The 16,338-nt window shown below is 49.6% G+C and overlaps 2 protein-coding genes across 3 annotated transcripts in view; one reads left to right on the top strand and one right to left on the bottom strand.

The window, feature by feature from the left end:
- The window catches only part of SAXO1 (stabilizer of axonemal microtubules 1), an 87,693-nt gene that overhangs the window by 34,329 nt on the left and 37,026 nt on the right, over nucleotides 1-16,338 (top strand). Inside the window, exons 6-7 of the transcript XR_003790681.1 lie at nucleotides 9,979-10,032; nucleotides 10,824-10,886. The gene's annotated coding sequence lies outside the window, so the exon portion shown is untranslated. The remainder of the gene's footprint in view (nucleotides 1-9,978; nucleotides 10,033-10,823; nucleotides 10,887-16,338) is intronic.
- ADAMTSL1 (ADAMTS like 1) overlaps nucleotides 14,009-16,338 on the bottom strand; it is a 755,614-nt gene continuing 753,284 nt past the window's right edge. For both annotated transcript variants that reach the window (XM_029201839.1, XM_029201841.1), the window contains one exon: nucleotides 14,009-16,110. In XM_029201839.1, coding sequence (XP_029057672.1) covers nucleotides 16,004-16,110 — 107 coding nt within the window. In that variant the 3' untranslated portion in view covers nucleotides 14,009-16,003. The remainder of the gene's footprint in view (nucleotides 16,111-16,338) is intronic.

Below are 16,338 nucleotides of genomic sequence, written 5' to 3' on the forward strand. Positions count from 1 at the left end.
ATAATTTATTTCATGTATTTTTCATTTGTGGGAATGATGTGCGAGCTTAATCACCTACCGAAGCACAGGGTTTTCAAGGCTTTCAGCATGTTATAAAAGAAAAATTATTAGAGACCCGAAATCAAACACGAAGAAAAGTTACGGCCAAGCAGGGAACCTGCTCCAGTGCAGAATCCAATATGCTCTGAGGATGAGGCTCTGGAGAAGAAAACAGGTGGAGCTTTTAAAGCCCAAAGATAGCAAACTCTATCCTGCTTAAGGAAGGCGGGGCCTCAGGGTGAGGCTGATTGGCTGGAGATAGTGGGACTAGTTGGTGTGGAGACCCTGCGTGGGGTGGATGTGGTCTGCTGGTTTAGCATATGGTGCCTGGGGGCATCTGCTGGGATGTCCCACTCCTGACGATGGTGTCTTCCTGTCCGTGCTTTGTGCGGGGCAGCCCTGTGTCAGCAGGCTAGGTGGCCAGGGAACCCCTTATCCCCTGGTTCACCTTACAGTGGGGCCACCTGTGTGGATAAAGACCCTGGCACATCACTTGTATTTTTTGAAGATCAGGAACCGTCTTTCGACTTGGCTTCCCAATTATGATATAAATACAGCACCAAGAATGGCTTGAAGGATCTCCGTTTTCCTGCTTGTTGCATTTTCACAGCGCTCAAAGTCTTTGAAGATGGGCCCCCCTGTTTTGGCTTGGCTTTGAGATCTTATGCCATGCAGTGTCTAGAGGCTGGGGAAGGTGGGGCCCATTGTCAGTGATTCTTTCAGCGGTCCCCATTTTTAGCACCGTTTGTCTCTCCGCTTTCTATGGTACCTGCTGTTTCAACTCCTGAGCCCCTACTGGGTTCTGCCTGGCAGACCTGCTCCCCATCAGCCCCAGCATGCCTGCGGCATTTTGATCCTGGGCTTTGCTCTACGCTCATTCTGCCATCTACCTCCCATCTTCTTCCATTTTCTTGGAAACCCTTGTTCACTGATGACCCTCCTCCCATCTTCTTGCCTGTGGTATTTCATACTTTCATTATTGCTTTATTAGAGTTGAATGGTGTATGTGACGTAGCGGGAAGGCACTTGCCTGGGCAGAGGGCCCGTTGAAGGTGGTGCTGCACTAATGGGCTTCTGTGGGGTCTTCTCCACTGGAAAGCACACCTGGAGGGTGACTTTTACCGCTGATGGGACCGAAAGGCAAACCTGGGCAGTCGGTGTAGAATAAGTGCCAGGCCAACCAGTGTATGCAGTGATGGGAGCCCTGGATCTTGGGCCACTACCCTCGGAGCCCCAGGCCACTCCCCAAGGCTGTGCAGACGGCATCCGTCCTTGGCCCCAGTCACCCTCCTTCCTGCCCCTTTCAGACATCACCAGCGATTTCATGGCGGAGGGCCTGGGGGCTCAGAGAGAGCCCTCCACTGAGCGGAAATCACAGCCCAGTTCTGACACCGGGAGCAGCTGTCCCGGCCAGGGCCTTGCTGGGGGTGGCGGGGGAGCAAGCACTCCCTGCTCTGTGTCCAGACGCCTTTTCGTTATAGTCACACGGCCCTGAAAGTGTTTGCAGTAATGTACACGGTTAGAGTAGCTGTCCTCCCCACCCCCCTCCATGCTTCTGCCTCTAATGCGGGAGTGAAGCAAACTGCCCCAAGGCAATGGGATCGGCACAACAGAACCTTCCCAGAGGGGTGAGCCTTTTTGGGATCTGGTCATTTAGGCCATGAAGATGGGCTGACCAATCCGTTTCCTCCAAAAGTGCTCTTCAGCTGTGCAGTTGTCAAGAGGAAGTGGGCAGGGCGGGTGAGGGGTATGTACAGGTCCTAATTGCGGGTTAAATGGCCCCCTGGCTCCTCAGGCCTGCCCAGCCATCACCCAGGCCCGCATCTGGTCCTCAGGCCTTGAAGTGAAGTGGAGGACAGAGGCCCTTCGGAGCATAAACACCAGGGGTGGGGACAGACAGGGGTGTTTACTTTGGCCGGGCAGGCTCAGAGTGTCCACATGGCTGGCTGAGGAGGTGCTTGGTTCCTCCCCACATTGGGGGTGCACTGGGGGAGCCTTTCAGAACATATGCTCTGGATTCTGGAAAAGGCATCAGGGCAGTGCTAAGCTGGGCTCCTCTTTAAGCCGTACCTCTGGGTCACAAGGTTGGATGCCGACATGAGACGTACTGATGGCTTTTCCTCGTCAAGCCTCGAAGTGTGGCAGCAAACCCAGCTTGATGCTAGCTGAAAGGATTCAGGAACTTTCCATTCCTGTGGTTGAATCTAAAACACTGATTTTCTTGGGCTTTTAATGCCCAAGACCAGCCAGCCCGCCTGCATGCCTCATCTCATCAGGACCAAGGCTCTTCTCTCAACGACAAGGGGGAAGCTTGGTTTCTTCCCTGATGTCCCCAATACCCCATCCATTTCATGCTATAGGACCGTAAAACAGGGGAGCCCACAAATACTCCTTAAAATAGGCAAGCAGCTACTTGAGAGTTATAGACAGACAGAACACCTGAAAAATGACTGAAATTTGACATCTGTGCCAGTGAATGACTTATGAACTAAGAAATGGAATTTTTTTGGACTATAGGCTCTCCTGGGCATAAAAAAAACAACAAACCTTTTTCCTTTTGAAGTTTCTAAGCAGGGCGCGATGCTTACTATTGACGTGGAGGGGCTCTTTTCTTGGCTAAGCATTGTAACATCTCTTACATTTGGAGGTCAGGTATTAGGAAACTCCAGCTGTCCAAAACTGAGGCGAGAACCTGGAAATACGCAGCTTTTAAGCTGCCAGAGTCATTGACATGCAATTCACGTATGGAAACTCAGGTGCTTCATGCAGCGCTCTCTCTCAGCATGTTGGCCCCTGTCCTCCACCTTTTTTTTTTTTTTTTTTTTTTTTTTTAACACACAAAGTTCCCAAAGAGCTTCTCTTCCCTGGTTTACTAGCCCAGAGAAGAGTCAGAGACTCTGCTGCTAGAAGTAGACACATTTAGAACAGAAAGCAGTGACAGCTAATAGCTTGGCAGTGGGACTAGAGGCCAAAATAAAATAAAATAAAATAAACCCAATTAAAAAGGGCAGAACCCAAAAGTATGGCAGCTCATGAATTATCCCGATATAACACACACACACACGTATGTGCATACATACTAAGTCTAAAAAATATACCATAGTTTGTGCTTATGACCCCAATTTAGTAAAAAGAATAAAAAATCATACACGTTTTTAAAGTCTGGACAAATGCATCAGTAGTGTTGGATAAATGAATTCCCGTTTATCTCGTTTATCCAGAATAATAAGGGAATGGGGATTTGGAGTATTTTAACTTGAGGTTAACCTACAGGTCATATGTATCAGCCCAAGGTCTTTTCTTTGGAATACCAGCCCTGTGATATGGTTATCAAAAATGTTCGTTGGACATATAAGTTTGGGAAAGGCTGCATATTAGAGCCTCTTGTTGGAGATGCATGATGTGTGTTAATCCTTTGAAAGCTCTGTGAAACACTATAGTAAAGGCATCTTGTTTAACTACGTATAACCCAGGCTGTGACTCAGCATTCTTTTATTTCTTTATTTCTTTTTCTTTTTCTTTTATTTATTTTTGGCTGCGTTCGGTCTTCGCTGCCGCGTGTGGGCTTTCTCTAGTTGCGGCGAGCGCGGGCCACCCTTCGTTGGCGGTGCGCGGGCTTCCCACTGCGGTGGCTTCTCTTGCTGCGGAACACGGGCCCTAGGCACGAGGTCTCAGTAGTCGCGGCACGTGGGCTCAGTCTTTGTGTCTTGCTGGCTCTAGAGCACAGGCTTAGTAGTTGTGGCGCACGGGCCCAGTTGCTCCGCGGCATGTGGGATCCTCCCGGACCAGGGCTCGAACCTGTGTCCCCTGCATCGGCAGGCGGATTCCCAACCGCTGCGCCACCAGGGAAGTCCCGACTCAGCATTCTTGTAAGTGCTCAAATTACATGTGCTCAAATGAAAAAGGGAATTTGTTGGTTCAGGCAGTTGAACAGTCTAGGGCTTTAGGCGCAGCTGGATCCAGGGGCTTGAATGCTGTGATGGGGGCTTGGTCTTCGTCTTTTGGCTTTCTTTTCTTCTGCATTGCCCTCTTAGGCAGGCTCTTTCCATGTGGTAGTTTCCAGCAATTCTAACCTTACAGTATCCTTTTAGCTAAAGGGCTTCTTTCCGGTGGTTCCAGTAAAGATCCCTGAACTGAGTCTGTCTTGCCTGGCTGTGTCTCATGCTGGTCCCTGAACTGATGGCTGTGGCCAGGGAGGTGGAGAATACTCACTGTCCAGACCAGAGTCGGGGTCCACCCCTGCACTGAGCAGTGTGTGTGTGTGGGGTCAATCCCATGTGAGCTACACGAACTGTAGGAGGGCTGGCTGGGAGTGAGGGGGATGCCCCAAAGAAAACTGGGATATGGTTTCCAGGGAAGGGAGGGATAAATGCCGAGCAGGCAGAAACAATCATTTCCAACTCCAACAACAGAGTCCTTTTATTGTGCAAAACCTATTGGAACACACATGGAGAAATACTGCCAAGAGCTCATCATAGATTTTTTGTTTTTAAACATCTTTATTGGAGTATAATTGCTTTACAATGGTGTGTTAGTTTCTGCTTTATAACAAAGTGAATCAGCTCTACATATATCCCCATATCTCCTTCCTCTTGCGTCTCCCTCTCATCATACATTTTTCTCAAAGAAGTTTAGAATGCAGTAAAACACGTACGCGTGCAAACATGTGGTTGGACCTTTCTTTGATGATGCAGAAACACGGTGGATCCTGCCGTGCCTCAGGGTCCTGCTCACCGTCCGTTGAGCTTGTTTGGCTTCTTGATAAATGGGAAGTTATGGCACAGCCGGAGCGCAGGGCACAGGGAGCCTGAGAAAGTTCATGCACGGGACAATGGTCACAAGTGTGTAGCTCCTGTGTCGTACTCTGTCGAGTTCCCACAGCACCAGCACATACCACCTCACTTTATACACACACAGACCTCTCTGTGTTTGTTATTCTCCTGTCCAGGTGGGGAGTTGAGGCTCAGAGAGGTTAAGCAACTTGGTGAATTACTCACAGGCTTGCTCAGGGCATTGGATGAAAAGATGTATGTAAAACAAACTTGTGAACAGTGAAGACGTTTTTGAATGATGCCATGGATTTGGAGGAAGGGGAGCGCTACTAGAGAGAGGCAGGAGGCTCTTGAAGTTGAGAGAAAAGAATGGAATTTGGAAAGCTTTTAAAAGGCTCTGTGGTTTGCAGGTGTGTGGCTTCAGAAATAATAAGGTTGAAAGAACTTTGGGAATGGTAATTGTATGTGTGAGTGATTTGCCACTGTACCTAGTACTGAGTTAGCATTCAGACCTAGTCACTAATTGCTTCTGGACACACACACACACACACACACACACACACACACACATAGATACAAAAATGTTGATTAAGTTGCAATAGGGCTTCTTTCCGTGATACTTACTTACAAGTGTAATGTATAATGAGGAATGATTACATTTAGAGATGAAGGTTATCTGCAGAGATTTTTACATTTTAAGCTTTTGGTCTAAAATAGTTAATCACTTTAGAAAAAGATCCTTTGGGATTTTCCAAGGAAAAAGTTATTTTCATCTTGTGATTTGGTAACATACAGTCACATCTGCTGTGTATGTTTTATTATAAGCTCTCAAAGGGAGGCTGTGTCCCTGAGATCTGAAGATTGCTGTATCTCCTACCTCTGCTTGCCTGGCTGCCCCAGGGGTCTGTCTGACTTGAGGCTATCACAGTGTCTGTGCAGCCCTTTTCCCAGACTCCTGGGTCAGCCATAGTTCTCGCCATGCCCTTGCCCTGTGGGCACCTCCATGGGACCCATCCAGATGGCCCTTAGGCGTTCTCCCGCGTCTCCATGGGCTTTCGTTTCCTCTACTCCGTCCAATGAATTCCCTGTCTGATGGATGGTTTCTCAGAAATCTTCCCTTCTCCCTCCACACATCCCATCATATGTGCCTCCGCCCCCTAGATACGCCTCCCTGCCCCCCACAGTCCCACAGCTGCTGTCTCAGCTCCGTCACCAGGAGGGACAGCACGCCCTGTCTGTCATAGCGCTGACCACCCTCCCTCGTCCTCCCCCTCCCAGCCACCTGTACACACATACATACGTAGATTGGTTCATTCCTTCAGAAAATATTGATTAGGTGCTTCGGGCTATATCAGTAAGCAGAGCAGGTGCAGATCCTGCCCTTCGCGGGGCTTACAGTCTAGTGGGGGAGACAGACGTTCAATAAGAAGTAGGTGTGCTGTGCAGTTCACTAATACATGGCTGTGTCTACTAGTGTGGAATATGTAATAGAAACGCAGTAATACGCACGTGATAAATAAAAAGCCTCCTGTGTATTGTAAGCTAGAAGGTGATAAGAGCCACGGGAAAAGGGAAAGGCGATCGGGATTAAAGAGGGCCCGGGAGCTCTGGGAGGTACAGGGTGTCTTGAAGGGAACGGTCCGGGTGGACCTCACTGAGAAGGGGGTTCTTGAGAGTCTCAAAGGGAGAGGTGAGGCTGTCAGGGAGCAGCTAGCGCAAAGGCCCCGGGGTGGGCACAGTTTGGTCTAGGGGTGTCCAGGGAGCAGTCAGGAGGCCAGTGAGGGCCGTAGAGACCATTGCCAGGAATTTGGCTTTTACTCTAAGGGGAGCCAACTGAGAAGTGCCCAGATCAGGTTTCTATTACAGCTGTCACTGTGGTCACCCTGACGGCTGCTGTGAGGGGCGGCAGTGGGCAAGGGTAGAAGCAGGGCTCGGTAGGAGGCTTATGACATAGAGAATGATGCAGGTCCACACCTGGCTGGTAGAAATGGGGGCAATGAGTAGACTACTCTGTGTTGCTCGTTGGAGGTGGAGTGAGATTAACAGGGAATCAGCATGACCCCAGAACCTTTGGGCTGAGTGCCTGGAAGGATGGAGTTGCTGTCCCCTGAGGTCGAGGCGGGCTGGGATAGGGCATCTGAATGCAGGACCGCCATTCAAATGGGAAGCGAGGTGCAGTGAGGCCTTTGAAGAGGCTCTGCAGCCAGACAGGCCTGGCACTTCCACTTACCGCTGTGGTCCCAGCGTGGTCCCTGGTAAGGGGTGACTGGAATATCCTAGAATTTCCAGACGTGTTTCCTCTTTCTGTCTCTCCTTTCTCCACTACAGCTTTTAGGGAGAAAGGGGTCTTTCCTGAAGTACAGAAGGAAAGATCTTCTGAGTTACCAGGCACCAGGATGGGTCAGGTAATTGTAATTGTGTTGGGTGCCTTGAGGGAGGGGGAGGGCAGGGAGTCAGCTGGAAGGGTGGTGATGGCTTCCTTGAGATTGTCAGTATGATGCTGAGGTGGGACTCCCCTCACCTCTCCCCCTTCCCTCCTCTGTCTCCTCTCCCCCCAGCCTCTCCAGCCACAGTTATCCAGATCTTGTCCTTTAGGATTTCTTCGTCCTTCTGTCACGTCATTCAGTATAGTCTTCCCTTGGTCATTGTCGTCTTTATTCCCACCCATCATCATCTTTTCAGCAAAACAGCAGATCGTTTTAGCACTCTATTTACAAGAGGAGGTGTGGTAAGTAAATCCTACAGCCTCCATATTTGTCCCGCCCTGGGTGCCAGGGAAACTCCCAAGGGAGGAGTAGGTGGTGGTGGGTATGGCGGCCAGTGTTCCATGGCTCATGGGAAGGTGACAAGGGGAAGGAGGATGGGCCCTGGAGCCTTCAAGGAACTGAGGCCAGTCACCCAGAGAAAGCAGCCAGAGATGAGGCTGGGCTTTTGCAGGGTGCCTCAGGACATTTTAAGGAGTCTGTCCCTTATCCTGACAAAGTAGGAAGGTGGAGAAGGCTTTAAAAAAACAGAGGACTGGTATAACCCAAACCGTCTTTTGAGAATATTTCTTTGTGAATGAATTTAAGCTGTTCTGGCTGACCAACAATTTCCAGGTTATCTTGGTAAAATGGAAGCTCCATTAAGAGAGGCTGGAGTTCTGTGTTTCCACCTACACAGCCTCACCCCCTAAGATGGCCTGTTTCAGTGGAAACAATCTCAGACCAAATTCTGGCACAGGCATAAATGCTCGCAAACTGGCCCAGTGCTGCCACATAACCTGCTCTGTGAACTTGAATAAATCCTATCGTTACAACCCTGGGCACTCTGACAGTTACTCCACGGTGGATGTTCTTGTGGTAAGATCAGCCAGAAACTTCTCTGGTCAGATCAAGCAAGGGTTGGGTGCGGGGAGTGGGGATACACAGGACTAAGGAGAGCTCTGGACTTGTAGCTCTAGGCTGCTGGGTTTGCTGGATACTTAGATGGTTTGTACAAGAGCAGTGGTGCTTGTGTACCCTCTCCAGTCCTCTAATATAGCTAATTTCACTGGTGTGTAATTAATGAACTTTGTGTAGTTAACAAACCCTCTGGTGCAGATTTAGATAACGATATTTGAAATGCTTGCAGTGGTCACTTTTGGAGGGTAGATTTATGAATAGGTAATTAAATTGTTAGCTAGCTGCCCCCTAGGGTGTAGGGCTTTTAAAAAGAAATATTTATGTGGTTGTGCTGGTCTTAGTTGCTGCAGGTGGGCTCCTTAGTTGTGGCTCTTGGGCTCCTTAGTTGCGGCACGTGGGATCCTTAGTTGTGGCATGCATGTGGGATATAGTGCCCTGACCAGGGATCGAACGCAGTCCCCCTGCATTGGGAGCGTGGAGTCTTATACATTGAGTCACCAGGGAAGTCCCAGGGTGTAGGTTTAAGTTAATTTTACACGTATGCATCAGTTTACGTTGATGTATTTGCAGGTAGCATATGAAGAGTGCTAGCTGCTATATGAGAAGTGGATTGGAGGAGACTGGACTCCAGTCGGGATACCTTTGCAAAAGCCCCAGTGAGAGAGGATTAGGAATAAAAGGAGCAATCCCTGGCTTGCTGACTGGAAAGGACCAAATGAGGAAGAAAGCTGGGCTGGAGATTCCCCCAAACTTGGAAGAGGAGGGCACGTTGGCGTTAGTGGTGGGATGTGTCTGCTTTCTTGGTTGGACTCTGAGCTCCTTGGGGGCTCAAAGCAGAGACTAGGCTTTCACCCTGTGTCCTCAGGGTCCAGCCTGGGCCTGGCACAGAGTTGGTGCTTAGTCAGAGTTGGTCAGACTCTGAGGGAAAGGAAAGGTATGTGATGGGACAAGAAATCAGGGGGAAGGAGATGAGATCAGAAGAGACAGAGGACTGCCTGGTGGGGGCGAGTAGAGTGAGGTCCAGTAGGACCAGATGAAGAGGCGGGTGGTTTTCCATCCCAGCTGGGCCCAAGTTGCAAAGGCTAGACCTTCACAAGTGCAAAAGGAGGGGAGGATCTAGGTCATGGGGGTTTGCTCCCAGGTGGTTACCTTGAGTGTCTCCACTCCAGTAGCGGGGAGGTGTGCAGGTGAAGAAATCCATCTCAGGAGTGGCTGGTCCATGAATCTGGCACCTGCTCTGTGCCCTGGCACTGTGACTTGCTGAGCTCCAGCTGTGGGACAGAGAGCTACCTGGATGACTGGCGAACAACTTCATCAACCTTCAGCTGACCTCAGCTACGTCATATCCTGGCCCTTTCATTGTTATTTAAAAAATGGTGGTGGGGATTGGGGGAATAAAACCAAGCCCATGGCACACTTCATCACCGCACTCCCTTCCTTCCTTGACCATTAAACCTTTCCTAGAGTTGCTCACCTGGTAACTAAGTTGTTCACAGCTTGTCTACTGTCCTTCATGGGATTTGTAACTAGGTCAACCCCGGTATCACAAAGACCTGGAGGAAGGCTGTTTATGGCCTCTTGGAGAGGGAGGGAGCAGGTTTCCCAGGCATGCTTTCTGGTCTGGATGCTGACTGTGCAATCTCTCAGGTCCTCCTAAGCATTCTGCTTAAGCAAACATTATTTATGTTCGGCAGGAGAACCATTCCCCACTGTCTGCTTTCTCTTCACTCACATAAAACTGCACATTTAATGTCTGTTTACACATATATAAACTATATCTTTAGGAGCAGCCTGGGAAATCCTTGGTTGAAGTTGGATTTTGCCTTTGGAAAACAGAGGTGAGTGACATCTGTATATTGTGTTATCAGAAGCGTGACACATGTGGTTGATGGAGACCAGGTGCTTCACAGAGTCCATCTGAGTGAAGCTGTAAACCTCTTGTTGACAGAGAAGGTGACAGCTCAGTTCTTATTAGCAGACGCTTCATTACCAATACCTGCCTTCCAATTTTAGGGGTGGCAGCAAACGGTTGAAAACCTTGGGGTGCTGTGAGTAAGAAGCTAAGATTTGGTTGAAGATAACAGTCTCTGATCAGCTCACACACATTTGACCTGTGAAAGCATCTCCAAGCGGACAGGATGGGTGGGTGGGGGAAGATAATAATTTTAGATTAATCTTAGAGGATTGGTAGAATTCATTGGGTATTCACTTCTTTACTATTCACTTCAAGGCTTGCATCAACACCGATATTTTCCTCATTGGCAGTCTATGACATGGGTAGATAACCTTCCCTGATTTAACTCACATTCAGTGCATTCTGAGTCTGAATCCTGAAGTCCTTAAATCACAGTTGGTTCATCAAACAAAATGCGGGACAGAGAGAGAAAAAACCAAGGGGGTGTCACCTCATTTTGTTTCCTAATTTATTCTCCCATGGGTCAGCTTGCTAGACAGGTCAGCTTTCATTGGGTTATTTCCCAAAAGCTTCATCCTTCTCTCTACCCCACGATTCCGTTTCTCCTTGTGGATGAATTTGCCTATTTTGGGGAGCCCTGCGGATAGATTATTGAGATCTAACTTGTCTCGTTTAAGCTGAGAACCATTAATAAAATTGGGTTATTTCCTTTAGGTTTATTTGCAGGATGAGGTGAGAGGATAATACCATGCTGTTTATGAGAAAGCGTACCACTTGGTAAGTGAGAGATCCTTAATTTTACCTTTTACTTTACTTGTGTATTTGCTCATGAATGACTATTTCTCCATCTTCTTCTTTTTTTTTTAAACTAAATCAAAGGAAAAGGGATTTATGTGTACATTTGGGTATTTTGAATTGAGACTATGTTGTACTTTGGGATTATAAAATAATATCTGTCTCGGGAAGTATTTCTGGAAGTTTGTCAGTATTTTGGTGAATGTTTGAGTTAGCTACGTGGATGGATCTGTTTTCTTCCAAGATACAGAGCTTGGTTCACTAATACCTCTCTTGTTTACGCTATTGTCTGGTAGTGAACTTCTAAGGAATGACTGATGTGTTTCTCAATTGAAAATGGAAACATAGGCGAGGGTCTCTGAAAGCTGACAATGGGAAGTAACATGACATAGCAAACGTTCTGCCAGCCCTGCCCGTCATCTCCCCATCTCTCTAAGGTAGCCTGGATGATGATAATAGCAATTAACATTCAGTGAATGTTTCAGTGACATGCCAGGCCCCCTTCTATTTCCTCGACAGGAATGAACCAGTTCTTTACAACAGCCCTATCCCATGAGGTATCCTCTCTTCAAAGGTGAGGAAGCTGGGACATGAGTGAGCTCTGGTGATTGTTGATCAGTCTGGTCTCGATGGGCCCACAGATTTTCTGAGCTCATCTCGTCAAAGTCCTGGAAACTCCTGAGGCCAAGCAGGGCACTCTCGCAGGAGGAGTTACAATCCTAGGACTGGCTCATGGTTAAGATTCCAAACTTTTACACTGTGGTTGGTGGCATCTTGGTCAGAATCTCTCTTTTTCGCCTGCTGAGCTTTGCGATTTTGGCTGAAGGATTTTCCATACGTGCTGTCTGAGCCCTTCCCACCCTTTGAGCCTTCCTGGCTTTTCGCTCTGGCGTCTCTGACTCCTTCCCCGCCAAAACCCTCCACGGGGGTCTCTGTGGAACATTGTTTGGTTGCTGGTATGTGAGTATTTATAGCGCTAGCATCGGTCTTTTCTTTAAAGCAAACCCCACAACTCCTTAGAAAATAATTAGAATTTCAAGAAGAGCTTTCTGGCATATTTTTACGCTGTTCGGCAGAGTGTCACGTGCTGGGGTGAGTTGTGAGTTGCTGGAAACAGGCTGGAGTTGGGCTTTCAGGCTGGGGTCCCCTGGAGCGTATCTCACACAAAGGTCCCTGTGTGGATGGACATCTTCCGGGTCTGGGGACACGCTGCCCTTTCACCAGAGCCTGTTTATAAAGAACCCTACAAGTATGCTTTTGTTTCTGCACTCTCTATAGTAGCTTTATTAAATGCTTTAAAAGTAGGGGGAGCTAGGAGCCCTACAGTGCCATGAGAATTGATTTTAGGGGGTGAGAAAGCAACAACTCCATTAAAAGTCCCGCCATCGTCTTCTCCCAACCTCTGAGCGGTAGGAGAGAAAGGTGCCCGCACCTGGGCGGCCACAGCTGCTCGGCTTGCGCACGGAGGAGCTGAGGCCGGCATAGCGGGGAAGAGCAGGGCTCTGGCTAAGAAGCCAGGCTGCTCAGGTTTGAATTCTGGGTGACCTTGGCCTTCTGTGGGTCTCTGTCTACCCACATGTCAATGGAGATGATCACAGGGTGCATGTGAGGATTGAATGTAGGAATGATCTATAGATGGGAGCCCCGACAAGGGCGCACACCCAGGGTTTCAGCACGCAGCCACTGCATGCGGTGCATGCCCTCGGGGCTAGGAAGCCTGACGGGGAGTGAGACCCCTCCTGCTCCGAGTCTGCACACCCCCCCTCCCCACCGAGATGCCTGCACTCGCTCTTCTTCCTGACGGTGCCGTGGCTCCCTTCTTCCCCCTACAGGCATGTACCACGCTTCATCGTGCTTTGCCCTGTTGTGGATCACAGATACTGTGTGTATTACAAATGGAAGGTTTGTGGCAACCCCACCCTGAGCAGGTCTCTTGGCGCCAGTTTTCAAACAACATTCGCTCCCTTTGCGTCTTTGTGTCACATTTTGTTAGTTCTCGCAATATTTCAAAATTTTCATCATGGTTACATTTGCTATGGTGATCCGTGATCAGTGACCTTTGATGTTACTACTGTGACTTGCTGAAGGCTCAGGTGATCTTTAGCATTTTCTAGCAAAAACGTATTTTTACTTAAGGTATGTACATTGTTTTTAAAGACATAATGCTATTACACACTTTAATAGACTACAGTATAGTGTAAAAATAATTTTTATATGCACTGCGAAACCAAAAACTTCGTGGGAATTCCTTTATTGTGATATCTGCTTTACTGCAGTGGTCTGGAACCAAATCCTCAATATATCTCCGAGGTCTGCTGACACACAGGGTCATAAATGAGATGATTGTCAAAGACAGCAGTAAGCCTCAATTTGTGCACATCTAGCTCCTCTGGGTTCATGGCCCCCAGCTTCCCACGCAAAGCTGAAAACTGCGATTCTTCCATTTTAGCCAAACTCGCATATGTGACTGGGAACCAGCCTCACCCCCCTGCCCAAAACAAGATAGGAAGGCTGAGCTTAATAGAGACTCGGACGACAAGATTTAAATAAATAAGCTGTATTATCTGTACAAAAAATATAAATAGAGTTTTGTGTTTTAGAGGAGGAAGTGCCTCCTTCCACATTCTTCAGCAGCCCTAATAATCTTTTGGTGCTGCCGAGTCACAATTCACAGAACAGGCAGTAAATGTACATTCATCTCACGCAAGGAGCACGCTGCTGCCCGCCCCAAACCTAGGTCCTCCAAGCTCGCTCTGAAACCCACCTCCACCTGCTACAACCCGACACGTCGTGGAGCTGGAGGACACCTGCTCTTTAGGAAACGTAAATATTGCCCACTGGTTTTCCATAGCTATTGAGCTAGATATCATCAACCACATTAGCAGTAGTATGGAATCTGTCTTGCACATTCCATGCATAACTATTGTGTCACAAACGAATCCCCTCTTATTGCCCTGTCATCCTGTGCTAGCTTTTACAATGTATTCTGTACACAGCGAATGGGTCCAGAGTTAAACATCAGGTTCTATTAAAAATAGGAACAATACAATAATCACCACAGAGTTTACAGGAACACAACTGCAGGAAGTTAATAAAAAGTCCCCCAAATATTTTGTTTTTTTTTTTTTTTCTGGAAGACAATGTACAATTATCAATATTGCACTTTTTTATACAGGAAATCCTAATAAATATTCACAAAAGATATACAGACATAGAAAACATTCTCTTTTATTTTAAATAAACATTACACTGATTTTTAGGAACGTGATTTCTTAGAGCCCATTATTGTGGTGAGGAAGAAAGAACTACCTTAACTGTCCATAGCTCACCTGGGGAGAACACAAAGCATAATGTCTCCCCCACTAACCTGTACTTCCAGGCTGGCTAGAAAATGCAGCCCTGATGTCAGTGGTGGCCCCGAGGTGTGTGACGTTTTGCGAGTCTGTATGTGAGGGGGCGGTTTGGCTGAGGGGTGAGTGACTCCGGCCGCCCTGCTCTGCCCCAGCTGCTACTAAATGGTGGCCACTGGGACTGGGGGGCGCAGGCCAACATCACTCGCCCCCCCAACCGCTCTGCTGAGTGAGCACTTTCATTGACAATGAGCCACGATGTCCCACATTTTCAGTTTTGCCACTTGGCTCTGCTGCAGCCACGTTACTGTAGCTGACGGGCATTACTGGAGTGTGTGTGCCGCTTTGCCCGCTGAGTTAGCAAAACCAACGTATTTTAATTCTGGTAGAGTTCATAGTACTTCACTGTGTGGAGGGAATGGGTTGAAAAGCCTTTGAGGAGCGTCTGGGAAGCTTTAGTTATCCTTTGGCTTTGCCTCTGTGCCCCATCGCCCCGCCCCGGCCTGTTGTCTGAATACAGGGCAGCCGTCACCGTGCCCCGGGAGGGGCCCACGCAAGCCTGTGGTTCCACGGGTGCCCTGGTCGCTCTCATCTGATGGATACTCTGGCAACTTGAATGGTGCGTTGGTTTTTGGCCAGCTGACCGCAGTCCTTGGCCCTCAGGTGGAGCAGTAAAAACCATATAGGCAGGAAACCCAGCCTACTCATGAGCGAAACACCCTGGCCCAGGTCAGCAGTTCGTTCCGGGCTGGGGGATGCTTGATTCGGAGACGCCAGGGGTGGCCTGACTGCACAGCTAGGCCCCGCCGCCGTCTCGCCAGCTCTGCCATGGGGGCACGGGCAGAAGTTCACTGAGCGGCTCGCTCGGGGACCCCTCTCCGCTGCAGGGAGGGCATACCTCCTGCACGCGGCCCGAGCCCCAGGGCTGTGCCTTCCTGGGGGCAGCGGAGCTGAGCACCGCAGCCTCCCCTGAGCCTGCACCGGTACACCAGGCACTCGGGATCGTGGTTCAGAGCCTCGTGTGGCTGCCCGCTCGCTCCCCTGTCCCCCTCGCTCCCCCTCTCAGGAACTCGCACAGGCTTCTTTGTGCTTCTGTCCCTTCCTTCCCCACTTCGTTTTCTGCATCGCTGTGCGCTTTAGGCCTACTTGGATTGGCTCCCCTTTACCTCCACCGTGGTTTGAGTTCTCATTGCTCTGTGCCCCCCACTGGAAGAGCTGAGTCCTGGGCTGTGTTCTCAGCACGGATGGTGTCCTCCCTCCCCTGCCTTAACCATCTCCTGCCAGGAGAGATGCTGTTGGCTGTCCGGAGTCAGTACCGATGCTTCACAAACCCTCTGGCACCCTCCCCTTCTGCCTCTCTCTCCCGTCTACCGTGGCTCTGGCTCCCTGCTGGCCCCGGGGGGCTGCGCTGGCCTCTTCCTAGGTCTCCCTGGGACCCAGGTTGGGGAGGGAGCTGGCTCTTCCAGGGAGCTCTTTCTGTCTGGCCCGGTCTGCTCTGCAACCTCCGTTAGACCTCCGTCCTGGTCCTGTCCCCCCATTCTGTCCTCCAGCTAACTGAGAGAGAAGACGTGCTGGGGTCCTCATGTCTGGGGAGGGGGAAGGGCAAGGGAGGAGGTTGATGAGGATGTGTGCGGTGGAGGGTGGAGAGGGGGAAATAAATAAATAAAACGAAGAAAGCTTAAGTTCTGTCCAAGGTGGTTGCGTGAGTCCTCCGTGCTGCCAGGGTAGCGTTCTCCCCGCGTCCTGTCTTCACGCTTTGCCGCAAGTCCCACAGCAGCGAGATTTGAACTGGCTGAGTTGGCAGAGTTTCAGCTGTTTCACCTTCTCACAGTACCTGGTGGTATCTCTGCACTCCACTGGGAAAGGGGACAGAAAGGAGAGGTGAAACGGAGGCTCGGTAACAGCCGTGGCCACCGGGTGCCTCCTGGGGTCTGCCTTGGGCACCAGACGCCCGTGCTGGAGGCCTCTGGGCTGGCCTTGCTCCGGTGGAGCTTGGCCATTTGCTCCCCAGGCTGCCAACCATGGGGGCAGCTCAGGCTGCGACTGGGGGCCGAACACCGGGGCTCTGCGGCCTTTCCGATAGC

The sequence above is a fragment of the Monodon monoceros genome, unplaced genomic scaffold, assembly GCF_005190385.1.
Source record: "Monodon monoceros isolate NGI ecotype Baffin Bay Population unplaced genomic scaffold, NGI_Narwhal_1 Super_Scaffold_5, whole genome shotgun sequence".
NCBI lineage: Eukaryota > Metazoa > Chordata > Mammalia > Artiodactyla > Monodontidae > Monodon > Monodon monoceros.